The sequence below is a fragment of the Cyprinodon variegatus genome, unplaced genomic scaffold (genome assembly GCF_000732505.1).
Source record: "Cyprinodon variegatus isolate N-32 unplaced genomic scaffold, C_variegatus-1.0 Scaffold604, whole genome shotgun sequence".
NCBI classification, from domain to species: domain Eukaryota; kingdom Metazoa; phylum Chordata; class Actinopteri; order Cyprinodontiformes; family Cyprinodontidae; genus Cyprinodon; species Cyprinodon variegatus.
The window spans coordinates 456,992-483,263 of NW_015151057.1; the positions used below are offsets into that span (position 1 = coordinate 456,992).

General features: G+C 39.0%; 2 protein-coding genes and 1 long non-coding RNA gene across 3 annotated transcripts; 2 read left to right on the plus strand and 1 right to left on the minus strand.

The window, feature by feature from the left end:
- Positions 1 to 440: 440 nt before the first annotated feature.
- On the plus strand, positions 441 to 3,207 carry LOC107096190 (myristoylated alanine-rich C-kinase substrate-like). Its single transcript, XM_015392741.1, has 2 exons — positions 441 to 782; positions 1,666 to 3,207. The coding sequence occupies exons 1-2, from the start codon at positions 687 to 689 to the stop codon at positions 2,221 to 2,223; spliced, it is 654 nt and encodes a 217-aa protein (XP_015248227.1). The 5' UTR covers positions 441 to 686; the 3' UTR covers positions 2,224 to 3,207.
- Positions 3,208 to 13,864: 10,657 nt separating this feature from the next.
- On the minus strand, positions 13,865 to 18,111 carry LOC107096187 (collagen alpha-1(X) chain-like). The gene is made up of 3 exons (XM_015392738.1): positions 17,951 to 18,111; positions 17,530 to 17,653; positions 13,865 to 16,310 (listed from the first exon to the last, which is right to left on the minus strand). The coding sequence occupies exons 1-3, from the start codon at positions 17,954 to 17,956 to the stop codon at positions 14,476 to 14,478; spliced, it is 1,965 nt and encodes a 654-aa protein (XP_015248224.1). The 5' UTR covers positions 17,957 to 18,111; the 3' UTR covers positions 13,865 to 14,475.
- Positions 17,519 to 25,373, plus strand: LOC107096188. The gene is made up of 3 exons (XR_001481789.1): positions 17,519 to 17,681; positions 22,606 to 22,694; positions 25,270 to 25,373. It is a non-coding gene; the product is annotated as an uncharacterized LOC107096188 (long non-coding RNA).
- The last annotated feature ends 899 nt before the right edge of the window (positions 25,374 to 26,272 follow it).

A 26,272-nucleotide genomic window follows, 5' to 3' on the forward strand; every position in this document is an offset into this window, starting at 1 on the left:
AAAACAACCATACAAGAGCTCTTCACAATTATATGGCCAACCATCCTCTTCCATGAATTGGAGAAAAATAAATTGGAAAAAAGGGGACAAAAACAAGAAATCCAAAATTCATATTTAAGGTTCCTCAGTTTGTTCCCATATACCATTAAAAACGGTATCCTCGTTATGTTTATAATTCAGTAAAACTCAGTGGAAACGATCCAATCTGCCTGCATCCTGTGGATCCACAAAGTTGTAGGCCATATTGTTGTGTCTCTTCCATTGTCCGCGCCCCCCACCCCACTCCACGTCCCTCTTCTCCACGCGACCTCCCCCATCTCCCCCGCTTTACATTCCAGGCTCGTGATTGGCGGAGACGCCGTGGCTTGTGTCGTCATCGCCTCAGCGCCCATTCATCAGCGGACTGGGGCGTTGTACTCCGCATCTCATTTGCGGCGGGGCCAATTTCTCCCCATCTACAAACTCTGCGAGGAAAAAAAAAATAAAAAAATCGTTTTCCTTTTTGCGCCTTCCTTACATTTTCCCCCAAGTGCTCATTACTCTCGTTGCGGTCATTTTTTTTTTATTCCACGCTTATCTCTTTACTTTCGCGCAAATCGACGAGCCTTGAATTTTTTTTTCGGGAGGAAGCTTGCGGTCTTTGTTCATTCATTTGATCGGTTGGGTTCCTTTGTTGGAACAAAAGCATGGGAGCGCAAATCTCCAAAACCGCTGGAAAAGACGAAGCCGCAGTGGAGAAGCCCGCAGAAGGAGCGGCTGTTGCATCGAAGACTAATGGACAGGTAAACAAGCTTTTTCTTTTTTCCCCCCAATTAATAAATTCTTAATTGCCTTCACAGAATTTGGTCTCAATTTAGCAATATGTTGCGTCAATGGCGCGCCCCATGTTCCCCGTGGCGCATCCCCACGCTCTCCCCGGCTTTCAGGGAAAGTGGCCACATGCTTTCAATTTCTCCAAAATGCAATTTATATTTTTTCAAGGCCTTTTCAGAACCCCAATTTCAACAAGACTATTTTAATTGTCCTAAAACTCCTCTTTCGGGTGCGTTTTTTTGCGTTTTAAATGTATTTATTTACAAGTTAAATGTTCAAAACATTTTAATAGCTTAATAATTTATGGTTAGTTAGATTCATAATAGGAAAATGTTTTCTGTTGTGATAGAATTGTTTGTAGCAGGCTTTTTTTTGTCGCCTCTCACAGTGGCATGGCCATTTTAAAAAACGGTACCACGCCTTTGTTGCCAGATTCCAGAAAAAAAACGCGTTTTTTTTTTTACAATGTAAACCCTTTGGAATGAAGAAATTCTGAAACTAACTGGATTGAAATGTGTTGAATTTTCAAAAATTTCGATAATTGGTTTGAATTTATGTAGCTGAGGAAGATTTATTGTTTTTAAAGAAATCTGAAATTCCTGTTTCCACAGACGGAACGCCCTCTAGTGGCGTCCCAGTTTTATTGCAGTTTAAAAACCTGAGCCTATAAACCAGAGATGTGTCGTCATTCTCCTAGTAACAGATATCTATGCAATTTTGGTGGGACTTATTAACTCTTAAATTCAGAATTAAATCAACTATAGCAATATTGATAATTTAGAGGGGTTTTCAGGAGATGAATACAGAGAACAACATTTTTATTATTATTTTTTTTCTGTGACTGTCTTTTAGGAGAATGGGCATGCCAAGACCAATGGGGATACTTCTCCAGCTGCAGAGGATGCCAACAAAGCTGATGTACAGGCCAATGGAAGTACTCCTACTGAAGAGGCACCAAAAGAAGAAGGTGAGAAAGTAGAGGGTGCTGAGGCCCAAGGGGACAAGGAGCAGTCCGCCACAAACGGGGAGACAACCACCAAGGCAGAGGAAGGTACTCCTTCCACCAGCGAGGATGGCAAACAGAAGAAAAAGCGGTTCTCCTTCAAGAAGCCCTCTTTCAAGCTCAGTGGCTTTTCCTTCAAGAAGACCAAGAAAGAATCTGAGGAGGCAACCGAGGAAGGGGCGACTGCGGCTGCAGAGCCGGCCGAAGCAGAGAAATCCCCTGAGGCCCCCAAAGAGGAGACCAAGCCCTCTGATGGAAGTGAAGAGGAGGCCAAGGAAACTGCAACTGAGGAGGCCAAGGCGGAGGAGCCAAAGGCGGATCAAGTAGCCGAAGGAGAGGAGAAGCCGGCTAAATCCGAGCCAGAGGCGGCAGCCAGTCCAGAGGCCGACGCCGCCGCCACAGAGTAACCCCACTGAACGATGCACCGCAATGAAGAAGACGATGTAGCCTGTCTGAAGGATCACAAGGACTTGTCTAAAACCAGGGAATTTTTTTTGTGTTAATTTTCCTTTTTTGTTGTTTGTATATGTTTACTACTCTGCAACCATCTCATCCATAACTGCAAAGTTCTGAGCAGTGACAGATAGGAGGTGCAGCAGAGAGGGCTGCTTCCTCGCTGCTTGCATTTATAACATGGGTGAGGGTAAAAGTGCAAAACATGGGTGGATTTTTATTTTTTTTTTTTTGTATTTTATTTTTTAAGGGAAATACCATGACATTGCAGAACTTGTTTTTTTCTGTTCTATTTAATCAAAGTATTTGGTGCTGGGCAATTGGATGTAGCAGCTCAAGCTGTCTCTGCAAGATCTGACATAATGTGATATTTAAAAGGAAAGTCCTTAAAGTGAGTCTTAAAAGTTGTCATTTGCAGTGTACGGTTGTTTACAACTCTCTAAGCTCAATGCTCCTGTGAACACAAACCATTCCTGAAATAGATTTAGCTGAAAAACAATTGGTGCTCACCACCTTGCATTAGATTCCACTGTTTCAAAATTCTGTAGTAATGCACGTTGTATAGACTTTGATATTACTGGTTTTATGGCTGAGATGTACCTAATGACTGAAGTTTTTAACTGACTACCCATTGTAAATGAAGTTTTTCTTTTTTTCCCACCATTTGTAAGAATGAATAAAATTGGGAGATGTTTTAAGCAGACTTTTGCATCAAGCTGTGATGACTACAACACCACTCTGAATCCACACGTCCAAAGCACACTAAGTCAGGATGTTAGACGCTGTCCTCTACCGGCTTCTCTTTCTGTATATAACGAGGCTCACATTTTTTTCAGTATGGAATGTAATATTGCCTGCAAAATCTGGTAACAAGGTGTTGAGTTTGTTTCCTGTGAATTCTGAAGAATAAAGCGATGAAGTGTGGATCGACACTGTGAGCTTTTCTGTTTCCCATTATTCACTACAAAGTAAACGAGGCTCAGCAGAAGTATGAATGATCGACCTTTTTGCTAAACAGCTCCTTCATGTGGAGCACAAGAGAAGTGAAGGGAGATTTTTCATTTTAGATTTTGGCAATCAAACCCGCCATTAAAGTGAAGCTGAAGTAATTTTCATTTAACATTTCTGAGCCAAACAGGTTGAAATAATTTATTTGAGGACCAATTAGTATTTTTACAAATCAGATTTTACTCAGTGGCTTAAAGTACATTTGTGAGCATTATTTCTGATTTCAGACATATGTTATATAGAGAGGTACATTTCTTTTAATTGGAATATATAAATTCCTACCTTTTTAAGATGGTTTTTATACTTAATCTAGTCAAATGTCCTTAATTCTACATTAAATTTATCTTTTTCTGTAATTTTTATATTTATTTCTTGTGCACTGTGACATCTGAGACTGAATTTCTTGTTTATTTAAGGCCAAAAAAGCAGATTCAGACCATGCTTAGAAATAGTGCGAACTTCCTACCTATCCATCCATCCATCCATCTTCCTCCGCTTATCCGGGGTCGGGTCGCGGGGGCAGCAGCTTAAGAAGGGAGGCCCAGACTTCCCTCTCCCCAGCCACTTCTTCCAGCTCTTCAGGAGGAACCCCAAGGCGTTCCCAGGCCAGCCGAGAAACTTCCTACCTAAATTGAGGCAATTTTTAATAACAGGCGAATTAGAACGAGCTTTACAGCTAGAATCAGTCATCTTTTATAATCTGTTTCTTGGATTTATCTTCAGTAGGACCACACGCATACAAAGTAGATTTGGACATCATCAGTGTTACCCATAGAGTATTGTGTGCATGTTTCTGAATCACAAAACATTTCCTTGATCGATGTGAGAGGGTTTCTACTGAATTAGTTGTAAATTTGTGTTGCAGTTTATAAGAAAATAAAACATTAAGGCAGGTTTTAATCTAAAAGTCATAGTTTGGGGAAGAAATTGAGATAATTTGGTTACCTGGAGTGTGGCAAGGGTGTCCCACTTTGTAAACAAGTTTGTATAGGTTAGATAGTTGTTCAGGGGTTGTCATATGAATTATTTCTTCCATTAATTCAGAGGATTTCATTATATTATTTTATTTGTCCCTAATATAAAAATTCTCCAGCTCAGAAATTCAGGACAGCATTTCAAATGAGATGAACTGGTTATTTTAAAAATAAGTTGTGAAGGTGAATGATTCCTCTGTGCCGCCATGTACTGTAGAAACTCCCAGATCAACAATCTTTACAGTTGAGTGCTGCTAATCTGCCTAATGTTTGCTGTTGTGGTGTTTTTTGTTTTATTTTTTTTCCAGTGGATGTGCATGATGATTAAATTGAATGATTTAAACCTGCTTTCTGTTGGTATTAGAGTTGAGTGCAAGTAATCATTTTGTGGTAGTGTTTTAATTTTGATAGTTAATATTCGGCTGATAAGTAAGAGTGGTAGTTTTCTATTCTCTCTAACAAAGGAGTATATTTAAGATTATAGATTCTTAATTATTTCATCACCAATCTGTGGTGGAAGAGCCTTATTTTGGACTTCAGCTTTTTTTTTCAGGTATAATAATTTATTTTTGTTCATTTATAGTGTAATTTGAAATTTTGGAAAAGTCTTTAATAATGTTTGATGTTTTTTTAAGTGAATTATAAGGATCCTGTAACTGTAATGATAAATTATCTGCATATTAAGGTGTTTTGTGTTGTGAAATAGGCTGAAATGTATTGTTTTATTTGATTACTGCTGCTAGCGGTCTTGTGAAGATGGCGAACAAAAAGGGAGAGAGTGGACATCCTCGTCTGGTCCCCTGCTGAACTGTGATGTGATGCCATTAATAGTTTTTTATGGCCCTTATTGATGAGCATAGTATACTGTAGTAAATGCTTGTTTTCTGCATCTAATGAAACACTAATTTTAGTGTTTTTTTTTTCAGGTTAAGTCTATGAGGTTAAATAATCTGTGAGTGCTATCTGATATATTCCTGTTTCTAATAAACCTGGTCTGGTCAGGCCAGATTATGGTTGGAATAGCTGTTTTTATTCTGTGCTTTGGTGATCATTTTTAAATCCATGTTGATTAAAGAAGGTGGGTGGCAGTTGGAGGGATAGATAGGATTTTTGACTGGTTTTAAGAGTGTCATAGCGGCTGTATTCATCTGTGAGGATATGTATTTTTATTTTTCAGAGAAAAATAGGTTGATGCATAGTAATGAACATCAGATAATGTAATTATGACAGATTATAGCTTTAGGCTAATTTCAACTTGCTGTCCTCCAGGCAGATTGATGTTACAGAGACACTAAACATGGACAGATACAGACAACATAAAGTACATCATAGTTAGTACAGACAAACAAGTCAATAACTATACAAAAGAAACAAAAAAGTTAATTATTTTTATTTTACTCACTAACACTACACTGATTTGATTAATATTGCACTGATCTCATTGGTATTGCACTTACTCATATATTGCACAGAAAGTGATAAATATTGCACATGGCATGTTTAGGTGTTTATCACTATAATGCACCCATAGCACTCATGATCACATGTTTAAGAGTCTCGCCTCTAAACATTTACATGTATTTATTTTGGGAGGATATTTGAGAGATTGATTAAATTTTCTTTTGCAACTTATCCAGAATTAGAACTAATTTTCTATCCTACTGGGACTCCATTAGGTGTTTTATATTTTATTGGTGATTTATTTATAGTTGGACATTTTTTTTATGCTTTTCGAAATTCCATCATTGTGAGGAGTGGATCTAATTAGTTTGCTTGTTAGTCTTGGGAGCTCTAATTTTTCTAAATGAAATTCAAGATCAGATTGATTTTGTAATTTATTTTATGAAATATAGATCACTACAAAAAGATTTCAGTTACTTATTGGTGTCTTGTTGATGGTGAACTATATCTCCTGGTGGATTCACAGTTGATGGGATGATAGATTTCTCCTCTTTTTTAATAAAAATATCAAAGTTGTTATGTTGAAGAAGTGATGAGTGAAAGTACTATCTCTGTGTTTAGTTTTTGAACTGATATTTAGTGCAAGAGAGATTGGGACATAGCAGTTCTTATGATTGGGTGGATTTTGCTCCCCTATGTGCTGGGAGGTCAGGTACTAATAAGAGAAAAATCAATTCAGGAGGAGGTTTGATGGATAGAGGAAAGGTGAGCATATTCTCTAGATAAAGGGTTATTTCTTCTCCAATTACATCCAACATTTTTCATGTATGTTTTTAGGATTTCAGTGGAATGCTTGTTTCTTTTATTACCGTATTTCGAGGGTGTGAGCAATCAATATTAGGGTAAATTATGGTATTAAAATCTTCAGCAATGATTACATTTGTTGATTAAAAACAAATCGGAGAAAAAAAAATGGTAATCAATTCTTGGGACATAAATACATTTGTAAAAGTATGATGATTAATATTTTGATAATAATGAAACTTCCACATTGGTCTATGATAAATAAGTTATGGATTAGTAGGATATTTTTAATGAATTACTAATCACCTTTTGCACACATCCAATATAAAACATACAAAAAGAGCTGGCATAGAATTCACAGACAAATAGTTGCAAAGAGGTCAAGAATGCAATGCCAAAAAGCACATTAATTGATAAAATCTGATAGAACTCAATCTATGCCAGGTTTGACAAGGTTTTGTGGTTTTCCAGCTGAAATAAATCAGCTCAAGAGATAAAATGCGCTCTGGGAGGAGATGTCAGAGGTCTCCCGATGTTCTGAGTCTTGTGACTTGTTTCAAACAATCAGTTATTCATTTAAACTAAATTCAATTTCAGTTTATCTTAAGGCACTTTACAGTTTACCAGATCATACAGTCAAATTGATTCAATGTTTTCTATCTAAGGAAAACCAGTTGATTCCATCAACTCATTGACATCCCTCACACTAAGCATGGTAGCGACAGTGGAGAGGAAAAACTCCCTTTTAAGAGGAAGAAACCTCCAGCAGAACCAGGCTCAGTGTGGGCGGCCATCTGCCGAGGCCGACTAGGGTTTAAGGAGACAGAAGCAGAGATACAAAAAGCAGCTGTAAAGGCGGTTCAGGAAACACACAGCCAGGCAGACGAGCTCCGAGCCAGCTCCCATGTCAGCGGATGAAGAGAGCACATCCAGCCAGTCACAGTCAGAGAAACAGGACTACACTGGAAAACAGGCCGATCTCCAACATCTATAAACAAAGGGTATTGATGGCAGCAGCACAGGTGATATTTCTCTCCAGGATGGTGTCACAGCCAAACAGGAACAGACGATGTGAAACTACTATGAGAAAAAACAGAGAGAGCATAATGTTAGAGATTGAACTAATAGATTCTGCGGAGTGGGAGAATAGAGATAGAATAAGGCAGAATGATGAAATGGGGGTCCCTATGTCCTCCAGAAGTCTAAGCCTATAGCAGCATAACTATAGAGATAACCCAGGATAACCTGAGCCCCTCTAACTATAAGCTTTATCAAAAAGGAAAGTTTTAAGCCTAGCCTTAAAAGTAGGCAGGGTATCTGCCTCGCAGACTAAAAATGGTAGTTGGTTCCACAAGAGAGGAGCCTGATAACTAAAAGATCTGCCTCACATTCTGTTTTTAGAAATTCTAGGAACCACTAGTAAACCTGCAGATTGAGAGCAAAGTGCTCTGTTAGGAACATAAGGAACAATCAGATCTCTGATATCAGATGGAGCTTGGTCATTTAAGGCTTTATATGTGAGAAGGAGGATTTTAAATTCTATTCTGGATTTAACAGGAAGCCAATGAAGAGAAGCCAGGATAGGAGAGATATGATCTCTCTTTTTGATTAGAGAATGGGTTAAAATTTGAAAGTACTATCACAATACATCAAATACATTTTTTTTTAATTTGTTCTAACAAGGCAGCATGTAATCTGCTTTTTACTGCCCTCAGCTGCTTCAGGGTTAAGGAGCTCCTGTTGCTGGTAAGTTTGTGTTAAAATCCAATACCCAATGCAGGAAGTACACATTTAGCAGCCATTAACTATTATATTTACAAACCCATATGCCTGATAAAAGTTAAAATTATTTTGAAATCTTCTGTTTAATGCCTTGGAAATGAGTTTTTATTGTGTTAAAAGCGAATTTGAATATATTAACATCAAGCAACTGCTCCGTATTGACACATCGGCATTCTTCCTACCAAACCTCAAACCCTGCAAAAACACCCGACTTATTTTAAAAATCTAAGGCTGCCACAAACTTCTCCATGGTGGTTTTCACAGTCCACAGCTGTGTCCATGTTCACTGGGAACCATCTATTTCCTTTGCACCCAGTTTTACTTTGTGCATTGCAGCTTTGGCCACCGCAAGGAGGGTGTGCTTTACACATAATATTTCTATTTTTGCTTCCTGGTTTTCTTGTCCAGCTCGGTTAAGTTGGTGAGGTATTTGTTCCTTAGCTGGGTCCCTTAGTGTGCCTCACTGCCGAAGTATCTCATCACTCCCATACATCACTCTCCATCCAAAAAGCTGCTGTTTCTTTTTTTGTTTGTAATCCTGAATGCAGATGAGAGGCGAGCTCCTTTTGGAATGTGGTTAATAAAAATCAACAGAGGTAGTCTTAAAACCATGCTCCTGTCTGTCCCTCTTCATCCTCTAACCACAGAGTGTCTCTCAGTGGTTACAGCCTGTGGATGGCGATCCTAAGTTTCATTAAAGCAGCTTCCTCTGCTCTCTCTGCCCTGGGCCTCTCACCTAACCACTGTCTCGCCCTCTCACCATAGAAAGATCAAACAGCTGCTGCCTTGCCAAACAACCATCCCTGCCCCTTATTCCACACCCAAACTATTTTTAGTTCACACAGACTTCCACAGTAAGAAAGCCTTTAAAAACATTTTTAAGCTGCCAACTGGAAACCCTGGGTTAAGATCTTAAAAAGAACCAGGCTATACATTATTAAGATTTCAATGTTTCTTTCCCTATTATTCTCCAAACAAGTAGATTTCCCAAATTATCAACTTATATTGAAGACTTAGAACTATTCCACCATGTCATGAAAATCATCCACTGGGTAATATTTTCAGTGTTATTTGCAAACATGATGCAAAGCTACAAGCCTCTTGGAGCGTTGCTGAAGAATCTTAATTTACTTGTAGATAAAGGTCAATAACAACTATTTTCCTGTGGACTATAACTATAAATGATTAGAAATCTTACCAAAATTAGTTTTTTCTTGTTTCTTCCAGGACTACATCTGAAACTAAGACTATGTTGACTTAAAATATACTTCCATATCTGTCCCCTATCAGGTTCCACTAAAGAAGTTCAGCTTTGTCACAGACAGCAGGACTTTTTCTACAAATATTTCCTAAAATTTGAATTAATCCATGTTGCTATTTACACAATGCAGATTTCTACTTATACAGAGAGAAAAGCAATGAATAAAACTGAGCTTCTGCTGCTTTTTTCTATTGGCATAGTATGCTTAACTCTTCCTCCTGCAGACACAGCTTTACATCACAATGGTTATAATGAACCCATCAGAGTGTTAGCTATAGGAGTAGAACAGATCAATATGTGGACATGCCATACAAAAACAAAACTGAGGTAATAATCTTTGCAGCAAAGGAGGAGAGTTCCAGAGTTAGCTTACAGCTACAGCAACTACAGCTAGAACCCAATCTACCCACAGTCCAAAAAGATGACTATAAGTGAATGAGTGTGTGAGAATGATTGTTTGTACTGTTTTTCTCTGTGTTACCCTGCGATGGACTGGCAATCTGTCCAGGGTGTACCTCGCATCTCAAGGTACAACATTTTTAATGATTTCTCCCGTGTATTTTAAAACAGCCAGTTAAACAGACTTTATTTTCCTTTTGCTATTAACTATTAACAGTAGTTGTTTTTGTCATCATAGATATAAACAAAAATAGCCTCCATTAATGGCCAGATTGTTCAGGTACAAGTAAATGAGTGTTGAACATATTACTTCGAAAAAACAAAACAAAAAAACCCCCTAAACATTTGAAGATATGTGCACACAAGTCACACAGTCAAGAGTCCTCATGCATCAGAAGCACAAATTACCACACAGGCAAGGAAATACTTGATTTATATTTGACAACACAAAGTTACATTCACAGAATATTATAGAAGGTTGACAGCAGCATTCGTGGTATGAGGCTATATCAGCATCCTCGTAGGGGTGATTTACTATTGCTCATTTAGACAGTGTGTAATAATTACAGAGATGTACTCTGAATTTTAGTATATTATTCTTAGGTTTGTTATTTATTATCATCTATGACCTGAAAGTCTCATCTTTATGTTCGTGTTGCCTTAGAAATGGCCATTTATAATTACATGGGAGCAGGTCTCGCATGTATGGAAGCAAACATCTTTGCTCTACAGCATCACAGAGCTGATAAATTACTGACTGCAGAGATTACCATTAGGGTCAAATGTGACTGCACCAAGTTAGGTGTCTATAAAATCTATTTCCTATACATACTAATAAAGTACTATTACCCAATTTGTGTCTCAAACCTACAGCTAAACTCGCACATGATCTGGATCATTCCTAAATTTAAATAAATTGTTCCTTGGCATGAAGCACACATCTGGTAAAAAAAAAAATCATAAAATCCATTCATATTTTTTCAATTGATCCAATACAGCAACATTTCCTTTTCTTGTGTTTTTGTCTTCAGTAAATCACCTCCGGACTTTTTGAGTCTGATGTTGAGGCTGTCAATAGTGACAGCTGCCACCCTCTGGTATAGTAGGGAACTGCGTGTGCTGGCAAATATCCCTATCTCCCAATGTTAGAGAATCTTTTAAAAAGATCCTGCATCCAAATTAAGATCATCCTTGGTATATGGGACTCCTTTGATAAAAATTTCATTATAATCACTCCATAACTTTTCAAGTGATCCTTAGACAGTCAGACAGACACACAAACTTTCCTTGGTATGGTAGAGATAATTATCTATGTAAGCAAACTTCCTCGTCACAGACAAGACAGTTGATTCAGATGTTGCAGGAGCCATTTTCTACCTTGAAGGCAGCCATATTGTTGGAGGGGGAGAGGCGTTGAGTTCGGTTCATGTTGCTGCAGTCAGCAGTCTGACCAGTTTATGTTGCCTAAAATAACACACTATAGCTTTAGATATAATCTGAAGTGTGATGTGCATTTGAATTCACCCCCCTTAACTGTAATACCCATAAATACATTTCAGCTTAAATGCCTCCTTCAGAAGTCAAGTAAATAGAGTCCAACTTTCTTTTTTTATACTCTTGAGCAGTAAAGTTTAGTATGTAGCCAAAAAGAATGTGATAAATCCTAACAAATTCCCACCAGGTGACCCTGCTGCTATTTGTTGGTTGGTGTAATTTTTTGATTTGCATGATAGCTTTACAGATGAGAGATATTGACATCAGGTTTTCAGAGGCCTTAATATTCCCTGTGGAAGAACCACACACAACCTTCACAACTGTCACTGGGTGCCATTAAACTGCTCTGGGGTGGTATCCATTCTTCAGAAAGCCTTTGTCACAAATCAGCCAATGGGGTTATTTTCAGCCAGTTAAACATTTCCAAGATCTCACAAGTGTGAGGTGGAGTTGAGTTAAAAAAAAAAAAAAAAAACTGGGAACTTATTTCATCCTCTCCATTCTGTGGTTCCAGTCACTGATATTATGGATGATAGAGTTTAATCTCTTATGATGGACAAATGGCATCTCACCGGATTTGTAATTTAATCTTAATATTTTTTTGTATTTAGATTGCCTTTAATGATGAAAAACTTGTTTTCCAGTTGAAAAGATGCTGTCCCACAAGCTTTTTGATTTTTGCAAAGAGAATTTGGGATTTTTTTTTTTACATGGATGCAGCCCCTATACTCAACTCTGTTGCTCTTCATTGAGGAAATAAGTATTTGAAACAGCCTTCTATTTTGCACGTTCTCCCACTTAGAAATCACGAAGAGGTCTGAAATTGTCATTGTAGGTGCATGTCCGCTGTAAGAGATTTAATCTAAAAAAAAATCGAGGAATCAGAATATATTATTTTTTTAACTATATATTTGTATGATAAAGCTGCATATAAGTATTTTAACACCTGTCTATCAGCTATAATTCTGACCCTCATTGACCTGTGTGTCTGCCTTTAAAATGTCCACCTTCACTCCATTTATTATCCTAAATTAGATGCACCTGTTTGAGGTTAGCTGCATAAAAACGCCTGTCCACCCCATACACTCAGTAAGAATCCAACTACTAACATGCCCCAGACCAAAGAGCGCGTCCAAAGACACTAGAAACCAAATTGTAAGCCTCCACAAGGTTGAAAGGGCTACGGGGAAATTGCATAGCAGCTGGGTGAAAAAAGATCTGTTGGAGCAATCATTAGAAAATCGAAGAAGCTAAACAAGACTGTCAGTCTCCCTCCGACTGAGGCTCCATGCAAGATCTCACCTCATGGGGTCTCAATGATCCTAAGAAAGGTGAGAAATCCGCCCAGAACTACATGGGAGAGCTGGTCAACGACCTAAGAAGAGCTTGGACCACCGTTTCCAAGGTTATTGTTGGTAATACACTAATACTTCATGGTTTGAAATCATGCATGACATGAAAGGTTCCCCTGCTTAGACCAGCACATGTCAACGCCCGTCTTAGGTATGACCATTTGGATGGTTCAGAGGAGTCGTGGTCAGATGAGACCAAAATAGAAAGTTTTGGTCATAATTCCACTAACCGTGTTTCAAGGAAGAAGAATGATGAGTATCATCCCAAGAACACCTTCCCTACTGTGAAGCATGGGGGTGTTAGCATCATGCTTTAGAGGTATTTTTCTGCACATGGGACAGGGTGACTACTCTATATTAAGGAAAAGATGACCGGGGCCATGTATTGCAACCTTTGGGGAACAACCTACTTCCCTCACTTAGAACACTGAAGATGGGTGGAGGTTGGGTCTTCCAACATGGCAATGACCCGAAGCACACAGCCAGGATAACCAAGGAGTGGCTCTGTAAGAAGCATTATCAAGGTTCTGTTGTGGCCTAGGCAGTCTCCAGACCTTAACCCAATAGAGAATCTGCGGAGGGAGCTCAAACTCTGTGTTTCTCAGCAAACGCCAAGAAACCTGACTGATCTAGAGAAGATCTGTGTGGAGGAGTGGGCCAAAATCCCTCCTGCAGTGTGTTCAAACCTGGTGAAAATCTAAAGAAAAAGGTTTGACCTCTGTAATTGCAAACAAAGGCTACTGTACCAAATATTAACATTGATTTTCTGAGGTGTTCAAATACTTATTTGATTTCTGGATTTATTTAGAGAATGTCTCTCACTGTGGAATCTACAATGATAATTTCAGACCCCTCCATGATTTCTAAGAACTTGCAAAATAGAAGAGTGTTCAAATACTTATTTTCCTCACTGCATGTACAAATGATTTTTTTTTGTCACAAATGTGGAGCATTATATGAGAAGGTTAATAGACTTTTGAAAACTTTTTATCCAAAAACCTGTTAAATGTGCCTATCCCGTTTGGTTCAGTGGGAACTATCATTGTTTAGTATTTTCACAGATTCTGTATATTAATTTTTGCATGAAGACAATAGCATAAAGATAAGTCTGAGGCAAAAAATTCATTAAGACGTTATTTATTTTGGTCTTTATGTTTTACATGACACAATGCATGTCAAGGGTTATAACAATGTTGCTGTTAAGACAGTTTGGTTTAGAAAAAAAACAGTCAATTTGATCATTATTTTTCACAATATATTCAAGTCACATTTAGTCACATGTTGCACAGAAAAGAATTAATGTATTTTTATAAGACTGTTGTTCCCTTCAACCCTCAAAAAAAAACAAAAAAAACAAGATTTTACAAAAACAAAGAAGACAGACACTAAGTTTAAAGAGACCAGTTTAAGTCAGAATTAAAGGATCAGTGTTAGAGAAAAGTTTCGGACACAACAGTTATAACACCTCGATTTCACATGCTGTTTACATTACAAAACATCACTGGAACATTGTGTATTGCTTTCTCCCTCCTTAAATCAGCTATTTTTATAAATTAGTTTTCCTTCTTTTAAGCACCCATTTCTTGTAGTTTTCAAGTTAAGATGCTACTATTCCTCAAGAAGGTTGTACTGCCTGTCTGTTGGGTTGCGTAAAATGAACAGGGAGTTTTACTTTGAGAAATAGATTGCAAAATTAGTTGGTTTGCTTTTGGAAACTTCTGCATCAACGTATCACGTTGAAGCAATAAGGAATCCAGAGAAAGAGCAGTGGACATTCTCTGCAGCAAATACACCATTGGCATCCTCATCAGGGATCTGGACGTAGACTGTGTCATGCTCATCAAGTAAGAGGACAGCGCTACCAGACATTTGGTCCAGGAAACCCTTGTTATACTCATCATAACTAAACATAATTGGCTGACCATTCTTGTACAAAGCCACCAGGGCATGAGCTCCATTAACATGGATGCTGTAGGAGAAGTAGTAAACTCCAGGAACCTGGCAGGTGAAGATTCCTGACTCAGGGTCATAGTGATTCTCAGCATTGTAAACAATCTGGTCAAATCTAATGGGGGTGCCAGATGCAGGGTATGGGGTGGCAAGAACAGCAGTAAATGCTGACATGGGGGACTTGACCATAACCTCACTAAATCCCATGCCTTTCTCAAAAACAACCTCACCAGGAGGTCCGGGGGGACCAGGGGGGCCAGCTGGGCCAGGTTCTCCATCAGCTCCAGGCTCACCAGGTTGACCAGGGGGACCCTGAGGTCCAGAAATGCCCTTTGCAGAGAGACCAGCGGGGCCAGGAGGTCCAGGGAGACCTGGATGTCCCTTGAGGCCAGGGACACCAGCAGGCCCCTGTGGTCCAGCAGGCCCTCTGGCACCTGGAGCTCCATCAGACCCAGAAGCACCTGGTTCACCAGGGCGACCAGTGTGTCCTTTGGGTCCAGCAGGCCCTGGAATACCTGGAGCACCTGGGGTACCTGGGGCACCAACATTACCTTTCTCACCTGCAGGTCCAGTGGCACCTCTGGGTCCAGGAGGACCAGCTGCCCCTGGGTAACCCTGCTTACCTTGGAAACCTTGTGCTCCCTGATCTCCCTTGTGTCCCTTAGGTCCCTGAGCACCAGTTGCACCTGTGTCACCTTTAGGACCAACAGGGCCAGTTGCTCCTGGGAAACCTCTTTCACCCCTAGGTCCAACAGCACCTGTTGGGCCAGTTGCACCAGTGGCACCAGTATAACCTGTTGGGCCTTGCTCTCCCTTTGCTCCTGGGGAACCTGGGCTACCTGGGGCACCTCTCTCTCCCTTCTCACCATTTGCACCTGGCTTTCCATAACCTGGAACTCCAGGGGCACCAGGAGCTCCAGAAGGTCCCTGATGACCCTTAGGTCCAGCAGGACCAGGCAAACCTGGGGCACCATTCTCACCTGGTTTACCTGGAAGACCTACACCTGGAGCACCAGTGTGTCCCTTAGGTCCCTGTGGTCCCATGGGACCAGGGGCACCATCTCTACCTGGGCTACCTGACTTTCCAGGCTCACCATTAGCACCTGGTTTCCCTGGCCTTCCAATTCCAGGTGAACCTGGGGCTCCAGTTGGACCCATAGGTCCCTGAGGTCCTGTCTCGCCTTGTGGTCCAGGAGCACCATACCCCCTGTCACCCTTAGACCCAGGAAGTCCTGGGATACCTGGATGTCCTTTCAGGCCAGGCTCTCCTCTTGGTCCCATTGCTCCAGGAAGGCCGGAAGGTCCTGGTTTGCCAGTTGCAGACAGACCAGCAGGTCCTGGGCTTCCAGGAGAGCCTGGAACTCCTCTTGGTCCCTGGGGGCCTGTGGCTCCGGTTTCTCCCCTCTCACCAGGTGTTCCAGGGATGCCAGGTTTGCCAGGTCCACCTGGAGTTCCAGGTTTGCCAGCAATAGAGCGGCCAGGATGTCCAGGAGGTCCAGGGGGTCCTTGAGGTCCAGTATGACCAACTCCATCCTGACCTGGGGGGCCAGGTGGGCCTTGAGGTCCCTCAGGGCCAGGCTCACCTGGAGGACCAGGCTCACCTGCCATTGATACCACTGTGAAAAAGGAAACAACATCAGCACCAGAAACAAACAAACAAACAAACAAAAAATTATAGTGCATCTTGTTTTTTTGGTAGGGGGTTGATCCAACACTCTGCATTTTCAAGCTATAACAAAAAACAAAAACAAAAAAATACAACAACTTTGTTTTAAAATCTAGTATGTTTGTATCTGTATGCAGGTGATTCCAATTCAATATGCTGATGCCTTTAAGAACCTATTGCCTAAATAAAGACATTATGGACCTTTTATCTGACTTGCTCTAAATGAGAGGGGCCTTTTTATTTGCTTCTTATTGCAGTCATTGTGAAAAAAAACTCTTTCTCTTTCTGTTTTATTCTCTGACTAATTCTGGTCCAGTTTAGATAAAACATAAACAGATGTTTTTAGTCTTGTGTGAAGCAGGCACACCCTGGCAAAAAGAAAAAAAAACAACAACAAAAAAACCCTAGTTACTGGGTTCTAATTGTCAAGGTCAAAACCAAAAATAATCCACTAACAGTTCCTTTCCTGAAATACAAGCAGGTGTGTTTACTTGCAGAAATGTGACTTGGAATATTTATTTTCCATGATTTAAAATACTACAAGGAATATTAACATTTATGTTCTTAGATGGTACATGCTTTTTCACTATACTGGAAAACTTATGAGGTATTGTTTCTTTTTCTAAATTTGACAAGCTTAAATGAGGGATTTATTGCCAATATCTATTGCAATATAGTGATACATCTGCAGTTGTAAAATTTTGCACAAATTTAAACATCAGTGGTTTAAATGCTAATGTCACACTGTATTCATCAATGTCTAAAGGCATAAGATTTTGTGTTCTGGGTAAAATAGAAAAATGATAGTTATTCTGTTTTGCCACCTTTAGGAGCAGAAAACACCCTGACTAAACAGGTTTGTTATTTTGCATCAGATGTAAACAGACATGGTGACTGGAGAGAGGCAGGTCCAGAGGCAGCCAATCAGAAGACAGCACTGCTGCTCAGCAGAGTGCAGCTCAGTTTTTTAAAAATCCTATACAGCTGTGACCAGCATCTGCCTGTCTGCCAGTGGTGTCTCCATCTGCCGTAACAAAGTGGCCTATTTCCTCAAGTTTCAAGATGTCGGAAGGAGTGGCTCAGGTAAGATCTTTACATTGCAGATCAGCTGCCTCTCTTGTTTATTTTTTTTTAACTAAAGAGTCTTAAGTTAAGAATGTTTTGCTTACCGTGGCTCTTAACATTCATGGGGACTACTTTTTTCACCACATAGCCCTTTCCAGTGGCTGCTGCAGAGGCCACAATGAGAAGGAAGATGCTTGCCACTCGTAGGTCCATCTTGCAATCCCAAACCTGCAGGGAACAGAAGAAGATTGTCAATGTAAGCATTACACAGTTACAGCTTTTATTTAACTTTTGTTAGCATTTAAAGAGAATGTCCTTGCTTATTCTATTCAAGCTGCATATCAGCACTAAAACTCTGTAAAATACGCATGAGACGTCATGCATCATCTTCTTTGTATTGTCAATGAAGCATCCCAAAGTCAAACTAATTTCTCCAATTAACCAAGGCCTAACAAAATCTTAGAACTCCTACATGTTCCTCCAGAGAAAGAAACACTAAGAGAGGGAAACAAAAATCACACCTACCGGCATCCAAGAGAAGAAGAAACCCAACTTTCTTCTGCACCAGAGAGCTCCTGGTGCTGCTGTATATCCTTAAGGGCAGAGCACAACTGAGGATATGCTGCCCTCCAGTACAATGATGCTGGGTATTTATACCATATCTGCCCCTCACATCATTAAAAAAAACTCACCAAAAAGCACCTCCCTCCTTAGAGCTAGGCTGTAATTAGCAGAGAGATCTTCCCAAAGCGGGCATGTCACGTCAGGGTGCCTCCATGTCTTGAATATCCAGACACATGATTATCACATTTTCTTCTATCTTCTTTCAAAGATAGAAATGATAATTTTTGCAATTAAAACTAGATAAATTAAAATTATATTGAGTTTTGAGTATTTTAAGTTCTGATTGCTGTTGGACTTCTATAGATCTTTATTAGTATTATTTTTTATACTCAATTTGATGAAGACTTAGAGAGTAACCAAAATTATTCTAAAGATTATTCTTGGCCTTACTGTTATAAAAGATTGGTTATAAGGGTAGGGTTATATCACTTATTATTTTTTAAGTGTCTTTATTTAGTGATTTCATTTTTCAGTGCATTGTCTGTTGTCACAAATCTTTTTGGTTACTATATACATTTATATGTATAGTAATATGTAATATGATATAACACACCATAGGCATGATACAGAGATATTACATGTAAAAAGTGTGTTTCTTTCAAAATCAATCATTTTGTATATTCTCAACAACAACCAAAAAATTGTATTGCATGATAATATATACAGTAATTCATTGGAAAATGTTTCTATTGTTTGTTTTTATTTGTGATTTAGACAAGATTTTCTTTAAAAACAGGGCAAAGGACTTGGATTGAAAGAAAGCTTTGCTCTGAGGATTTGAAAAGAATTATTTAAAGTTCACACAATATAATTCTTGGGTGTTTTGGTAGGGAGAAAAGTCTTTTGGACCCTTTGGATGAGTCAAAAATATTTTATAACTTACATAAAACTATATTTAAAGGGAGTTATCAGGGTTTTTTTTTTTTATTTCCGTCCTGACCCCTATTTGGTCAGAGCGGTATAGGTGGGATAAAATGTTATAAAGTAGATTCTTATTTCACCATTTGCTAATTTTTCTATCTTAACAAATGTCTTTCTCTCAATACAGCTCACAAAGTAAAAAGATCACTTTGTAGAACATTAGTACATGCAGTACGTTGGGTTAACCACCAGGGGGCATGTTTTCACTTGTGTACAGCAGATTTTCACAGCCATTTACTTGTGGTCAAACATTATTTTTGGACCCCTAAGTGCACATGCATTACCCAGAGCTGCAGGCGCATTGGTTCCATTAAATCTGGTTCCTGTCGTGATGCTATGTTGTATTTCTTCAGTCAGCCCTTGAGTTATCCTCCCTCGCCCTCCACCTTGCTTACTTTGAGATCTTCCAACTGTAATTTCTCTGCTTCAGGCCCAGCCACATAGGAAATGCATACACCCAAATAATCACATGTTCTCTAACACACGAGTAGCCATAAACGATGTGTAGGGTAGTCCCATGCCCTGTTCCCAAATCTCCCTGACCATTGCCCATCCATTTATAGCACGTGTTCATCTTGTGTTCTTATAATGTGCGCACGTCATACTGGCAACATGTGTATATTTGACAAAATGATGATGAGCTGTGAGATTAAGGCCTTTGCTGGGTTTCTATATGAGGGTGCTACAGCACACGTGCCTGTGAAAGGCTTCTTTCATCACAAGTTTAATTAAAGATCCTCCCAATAGGGCTCGTTTGAATCCCCCTCTCTCTGTTTTTGTGTAAATTAGATCCAAATTATCTGCAATTTTCCAAAGTGCTACCTTCTCTAGCTCTAAGCACTTAATCATGTTTGGCAAGTATTGTTTAAGTTCACTCAACCTGTCAAATAAAAAATAATGTCATTTGCAATCTTCTTCTGCAAATGTTCATAGCCAGGAGAGACAGTGTGCAAGAAAAGTGCAGACTGAGTTCAAACCTGATGACAGAAATACAGCTGACACCAGATGTTCACAAACATCGTTTAAAAAGACATCCAACCTTTATCATGTTTATTACTGTCTGACATAGTTTAGATTAAACTTTTCCTAATCAAAGTCAAAAGTTTTCATATTACTTCCATTTTCCCACTGCTACAGAAATGATAGGAAAAAACAGGCCGAGAGCTTTTATATTGCACGCAAGCAAATGTAAATATATTACATGTTAAATGGAGTACTTTGGCGAGAGATTGGGTACACTCTTGATAAGTGGGTAGCTGGTCCAGGTTAGCAAAGTGACACAAAGGACTCACTACTGTGAGTAAGGAGAATTAGGTGAAAGTATGAGCGATGTTATAAGATATTAGTTAGAAAGTTTGACTGAGTAGAGGTTTGCTCCCTTAAGTATACAGTTAAATTTATAAAATTTCTCTCTTTTTTTTGAATGGTCATTACAAGGCTGATTTCAGGTCCCTTATAATGTCTGTGCAAGCATACTAGCCAACAAACCTGACACAGGTATACCAGCTCTGTCGGGAAGAATGACCCAAAAGGTCAGGAAAATACTACCAAATATTCAATTCTGTTCAGTTTATCTATATAACATCAATTCGCAACCTATGTCATCTCTAGCCACTTTACAGAGAATACTCAACTAGGTCATACAGTCTGATTGGTTCAAAGGAAACAAAGGAATTACTGAGGAAAAGCCTGTAAATGTCTCAATATGAATAAATGTACATGCAGAACAAGAGAACTCTCTGTGATAATTCTTGATTTAGCAAATAGAAATGAAAATTTCTATGAACCTTACTTGAGTTACTGTGTAGAAATAAATTTAGATTTATTTGTTGGAGTGGTTTGTTTCAATTTATGTTCAGTTTGGAAATTGGTGTTTGGTTTAGTTTGATGTTACACGGTCTCTTTTGTGTGTATTTAGTTGATTCAGCTATTGTTGTGTGTCATTTAATTTCATTTCATTTCATAATTTAACGGTATAAAGAGCTAGTTCAATGTGATCCCAGTTAGTTTGTCTTTCCCTACACTGTATGTAAATATCTGGTACATCTCAATGCTCCATTTGACACTCAAGCTGATGCAGCATTATTTTTTCATATTCTCTGGCGAATTTAGATGTTTTTAATGCTTGGTCCTGCTTTATTAACTGTGCAAACTGGCTGTTTATCCAGTAGCCTTTACTATTTTAGATAAATTGCCTGTTAATGCCACTCTGGGGCCAGCAGAGAGTTTTGATATTTTGCCATCATGCTGTATTACTTTAAAACCTCTCAGTGCTTGTGTATTTTAGGCAGAGGCCCCACCTTTCCAACTTTAGTCCAGTTCAGAGGAAATGGCAGGGAGAGAGAGGGTGGGGTTAAGATTTTATGTGTTTATTGGTTCAGATAAGTTGAGTCTATTTCTGTTTCTTAAACATCTCTGAACCACTGCAAACGATGCTTTCAGCCTTTTGTACCATGCTCTAAAGGCAATGCTTCATATCTTTATAATCAGGGGAAAAAAACTCTGAATCACGTTAATCTGCAAACAAATTCACTCTGGATTCAAACTAAATGAAGTTTGCGTGTATTTCTTTACATGCCTCTGTATTTAAAAACTAAAAGAACTATTTAATTGTGCTGACCTGAAATCCTTGAAAGAGCATTGAATATCTTTATCTGCTATCATCATGGCATCCTTATAGCAGCACCATGTGTGTTTCTGCCTTCTTTGCAATAGTTATTGGGAATTAGCCTCAAAAACTTGGCATGGTGACGTTACTTTGCCCATATGTTATCATTAGTGCCTCCCTGTAAAACACGAACACACTTGCTTTCGGTTTCACGCCGTTGAGTTGACACATGACATAAAAGGATTTTACTGAATTTAGTAAAGTAAGTTAACAGCCAATTAAGAACACACCCAAAGTCAATGAGTGCAACCAAATGCTTGGGAGCCTCCTGTTTTTGAACAGACTTTCACATGTTGGTTATGCAACAATCCTCATTAGTGAGATGCACACTGCCTTGCAAAAGTATGCACAGTCTTCGCACTATAAAGTTACAATCACAAACTACAAGCTATTTATTGGCTGCTATGTGATAGACTAACTAAAAGATGTACTTTAACTGTATAGAGGAAAGAAAATGATACATTGTTTTCAAGATTTCTAGAAATAAAATCTCAAAATTGTTGCATGCATGTAAAAGCATCATCCTTCACACTGATACCTCTGAATAACACCAATTGGTTGCACTTGCTGCCTAATTTAAAAAAAGATTAAACCTGTTTCTATGATCAGGGTTTTGTTAGGTTGTTAGTGAACAAACCCCAGAAGAACTTAATGAAACACAGCCTGCAGTTCTGGAATACATTTGTGGAACATTTTGTAGTAACACATCTTGGTTATAATCTTAATCATTTAACATTTCATTGACTATTGTTCAACCCATCAAGAACTAGAATGTCCACCTAAACCGAGAGAGACTGGACATGTCAGGCCTTTATGGAACCGTGACAAGAAGAAACTCATTGAACCAAAACTAGTAATTTTCCATTAGTGAGATGAGGGGGGAAAAAAACAAACATGAAGAATTTAATTATCTAATAGTTGTGACTAAATGAAACAATTTCTTTCTGTTTTCTTCCACCTATTTTAGATCAGATCTTGCGTCTAGGTACTGGTGTAGGAGGGAAACTCAGACATCCCATGGCTTTCCCCGGTCAGAATGGTTCTATACTCTTTCCAGTGAGTTTTAGGTCTTCCTTCTCCTTTTGGTGAAATGTGCACAAACCCTCTAAACTAATGTGAAGACGTAGTGGCTCTACTTAGAGATGGCATAACTCCTCACTCAATCTCATGTTGTTTGGGTATCTGTCACTGGAAGCTTGTTTGAGCTGATTGTATCTACGATGTTATTGTTTAAGTCATTGTGCTTATCTCACAACCAAAGAATAAGGTGGAGAGACACAGTAATGGACTAATAAATTGAGAGATTCTCCTTTTGGTTCAGGACCATCTTTATCACAACAGAATAAAGCAGAGCTCATCCATCTGTCCTTCTACCATTTCACCCCACTATTACTCCTGAAGAAGACACCTGTGTACTTAAAGTCTTTAGTTTGAGTAAGAGGTTCACCAAATCCTAGATGGTTTGGGTAAATATTGTTCTGCTCAAAAGCCACAGCCATAGACTTTGAGGAGCTGACTTTCATCCTGGCCTCATCACAACATGCAAAATGTCTGTCATGGCCTGATAAAGCAAAAAGAACCCCCCAAAAAATTAGATCCCGAGGTTTCTAAACCAGATACCTTCCTTCCCTATGCCTTTAGATCATGTCCACGATCACAACAAACCTGAACAGAGCAGTAAGCGGCAGCTCTGTTTTATAGGCCACTCTGTCATCAGAGGGCGTGCTTTTTACGTAAATACATCATGCTGCATCCCCGTGTAGAAATGTTACATTTCTCTTCAGAGTTGTTTTTATTAAGCTGCTAGAAGTGATTCATTTTTACTCCTGATGTGCTTTATTATGCACAAAATGCCTCAAAAGTATTTCATTTTTTTCTCCAAACTGTTTTGATTTTGTCTTTGTTTTTTTACGCATGTGCGTTGCTCGAAAAGGCTTCAATAGAGTCATTCTAACAATAACAATTCCTGATTATTTGTCGTGGAGATCCTCTTGAAAATAGCCTTAGCAATTGACTATGTAAAAGAGGAGATGGTCTGGATTTGAAAGACCAATGAAAGTTCTTAGAGCCAAAACTTGGGGGTTGGTTGAGCTCAAGGGAGGTGCAGGTACAGGGAGCCCATCCACATGGGCCCACCAGCTACAGCAAGCAATGTCAAAAAAAGCAACCATAAGAACTGGATGGTAGTGAGAAGGGAGGTATTGGCTTGCTAGTTCCTGGTGGCATTATCTGAACTCTGGTCAAGAGCATGATATTGAACATGACCCTGAATATGCCACCATAACAATGAAGAATAGCATTATTAGCATCAATCTGTGTGTGTGTGTGTGTGTGTGTGTTTTTTATTAATGAGAATAGGAAAGATGGTCATCATAAGAAAAGGTGAATCCAGATAAGAAACTCATTTTTGGCTGTGGAAAACTTTAGACTTAGGTGGTTGTATTTCCTTTAGGAAAATGATCGTTAAAATACCAAGAGTCTAGCTGTAGACCTGCACTGTCAGGACCCTTCATTGCATACCTGCAAAATGGGGTCGCCTGCACTGTCAGGACCAAAAGTTTATCCTGGAAGTTGTATTCAAAGCCTTCGGGAATAGCGAGCAGCACCTGTTTGCTGCTGGATTAGAGTTTATGACTGTGTTAAACTGAGCATAAGAGCAGTTTAAATTATATTGTAAGCCATAATCTTCATAGGACAGCCAACCTCCATTGTCGTATAGAAAATGTCTTACAGACCAAATGCCCTTTTCCATCCAGCTATCCAAATACAGAGACACTTTTCTATGTAGCACATATCTATTATTCCAGATAGGTGTTTGGTGGGGGGTAAAAGTTTGCATGTACATAAGTTTCCAGGATAACACTTGTTTGTGAAAGGAAGCTAACTTCACGGTAAGGTTATCAAGGCTAGCTCACTTTAGAAAGGCTTCGAATCAACTTCGGCTTTCCTTTAAAGTCTTCAAATAAAACTTCCTGTTCTCACAGCGCATGAGACCTCACAGTGCAGCTCTGGGTCCTGACAGTGCAGGTCTGCAGCCAGACCCCTCTCAAAAATACAACCAGATATATATAAATATATATATAGGAAGCATAATTAGAGCAAAGCATGTTAGAATGACCTAGTTTATGTCCAGAATTAAATCCTGCTGTGAATGTATGACATAACTTAAAAACTGATGTTTAAAGACTCGATTGGGTCTTCATTTGCAAAAGCTGTAGCAAAAAACCCTAAAACAGTTAACTACAATTTGATGTAAATATGAATAAAAATAGGACAATTTAAAATTATGTTTATTTTTCTTCAACTAAACATTTATGCTGTAGTTGGTGTTTGTCTTTTATTTCAAGAGGTATACATTTACTCATCTTCCTATATAAATAAGTAAAAACATAAAAGGAAAAAAAGAAAAAGCCATGGGAAGCTATGAGAAAGCAAATGTTTTTCTTTGTCTCTATCCTTTCTGTTTTTGGGCCTTGCAGTGATCTCTGTATTTCTTGAAATTCCCTAGAGAACATTTCTGGATGGTGTTCCTGGCATTGTAAGCCATGTTTGTGCTTACACTTGCAATGATAACAGTGTTTGCAAGGAAGGTTTTTGCATTTTGTCTGTTTTTGTTCTCTCCGCTGCCCAGGAATTGATGTTTCTGGTTTCTTCCCCATGCCGACCGAGGCTCAACCCACACCCAAAGAGAAGAACATAATTGGCGGTTGATGTAAAGAAGCCCAACTGAGCACGTGAGTTTTAGCAACATCTAAAGATACACCATCACTGCTCGGATACAAATTTAATGTTTCAATAAACTCCTGGAACCACTAAGAGCTACTTTAAACTTTATGAATGGTAGACTTGAAGGGGGCCCTTTTGAGTGATCGGTGGGGAAATTACAGGGTCTTGAAAACAAACATAGACCTAAATGGAGCCGGAAGTGTAAAAGTAACTAGAAATGAGGGATGGTGTCTGGGAGGTCACCAGTTTCAAACCCTGAAAGACAGGAAAATAAGAGGATGGTTTGCTGATCTTTAGCAGCTCAAAGGTGCAGATACTATTAGGACATACGTAGAATAAAGAAACATTTTAGTATTAAATATGCTACGTTTTTTAAACAATTAGCTGGAAAATTCTGGAAATGCACACTCACTCAAGCATTCAGATCCCATCACATCCTAATGTGGAAGCTGCTGCTCTACACGTTTAAGTCTGCACCTACCAATTGCCAGCCGACCAAGACAAGTGGCACTTGTGTTTCTTTAGTCTGATTGTTTCTGTTTCCATACACTGCTGGTGCATTTATTTCTGGAAGGATCTGACTCAGCTTTTGGCTTGAGGAAGCATTTTTAAAACCGCTTTGCTAAAAAATCAGACTTCAGGATCTCCATTGGCTAGAAACTAATTAAATTAGTCACCAGACCTTTATTACAGTGCTCTTAAAACCCACAAAGGCATTAAAAAGGTGAAAAAGTCATATGAACAAATAGACCGCCACCCTGCTTGCCAAGTTATTGTTTAAATTAAGAATAAATGAAATGCCAAGCTCTATGCAATCTCTCGTTTGTGACTGGTCATTGCAGGAAAATGTGAACATTGTGCATAAAACAAAAACCTGTATTTTTTAGTATTAATATATGTTACAAACA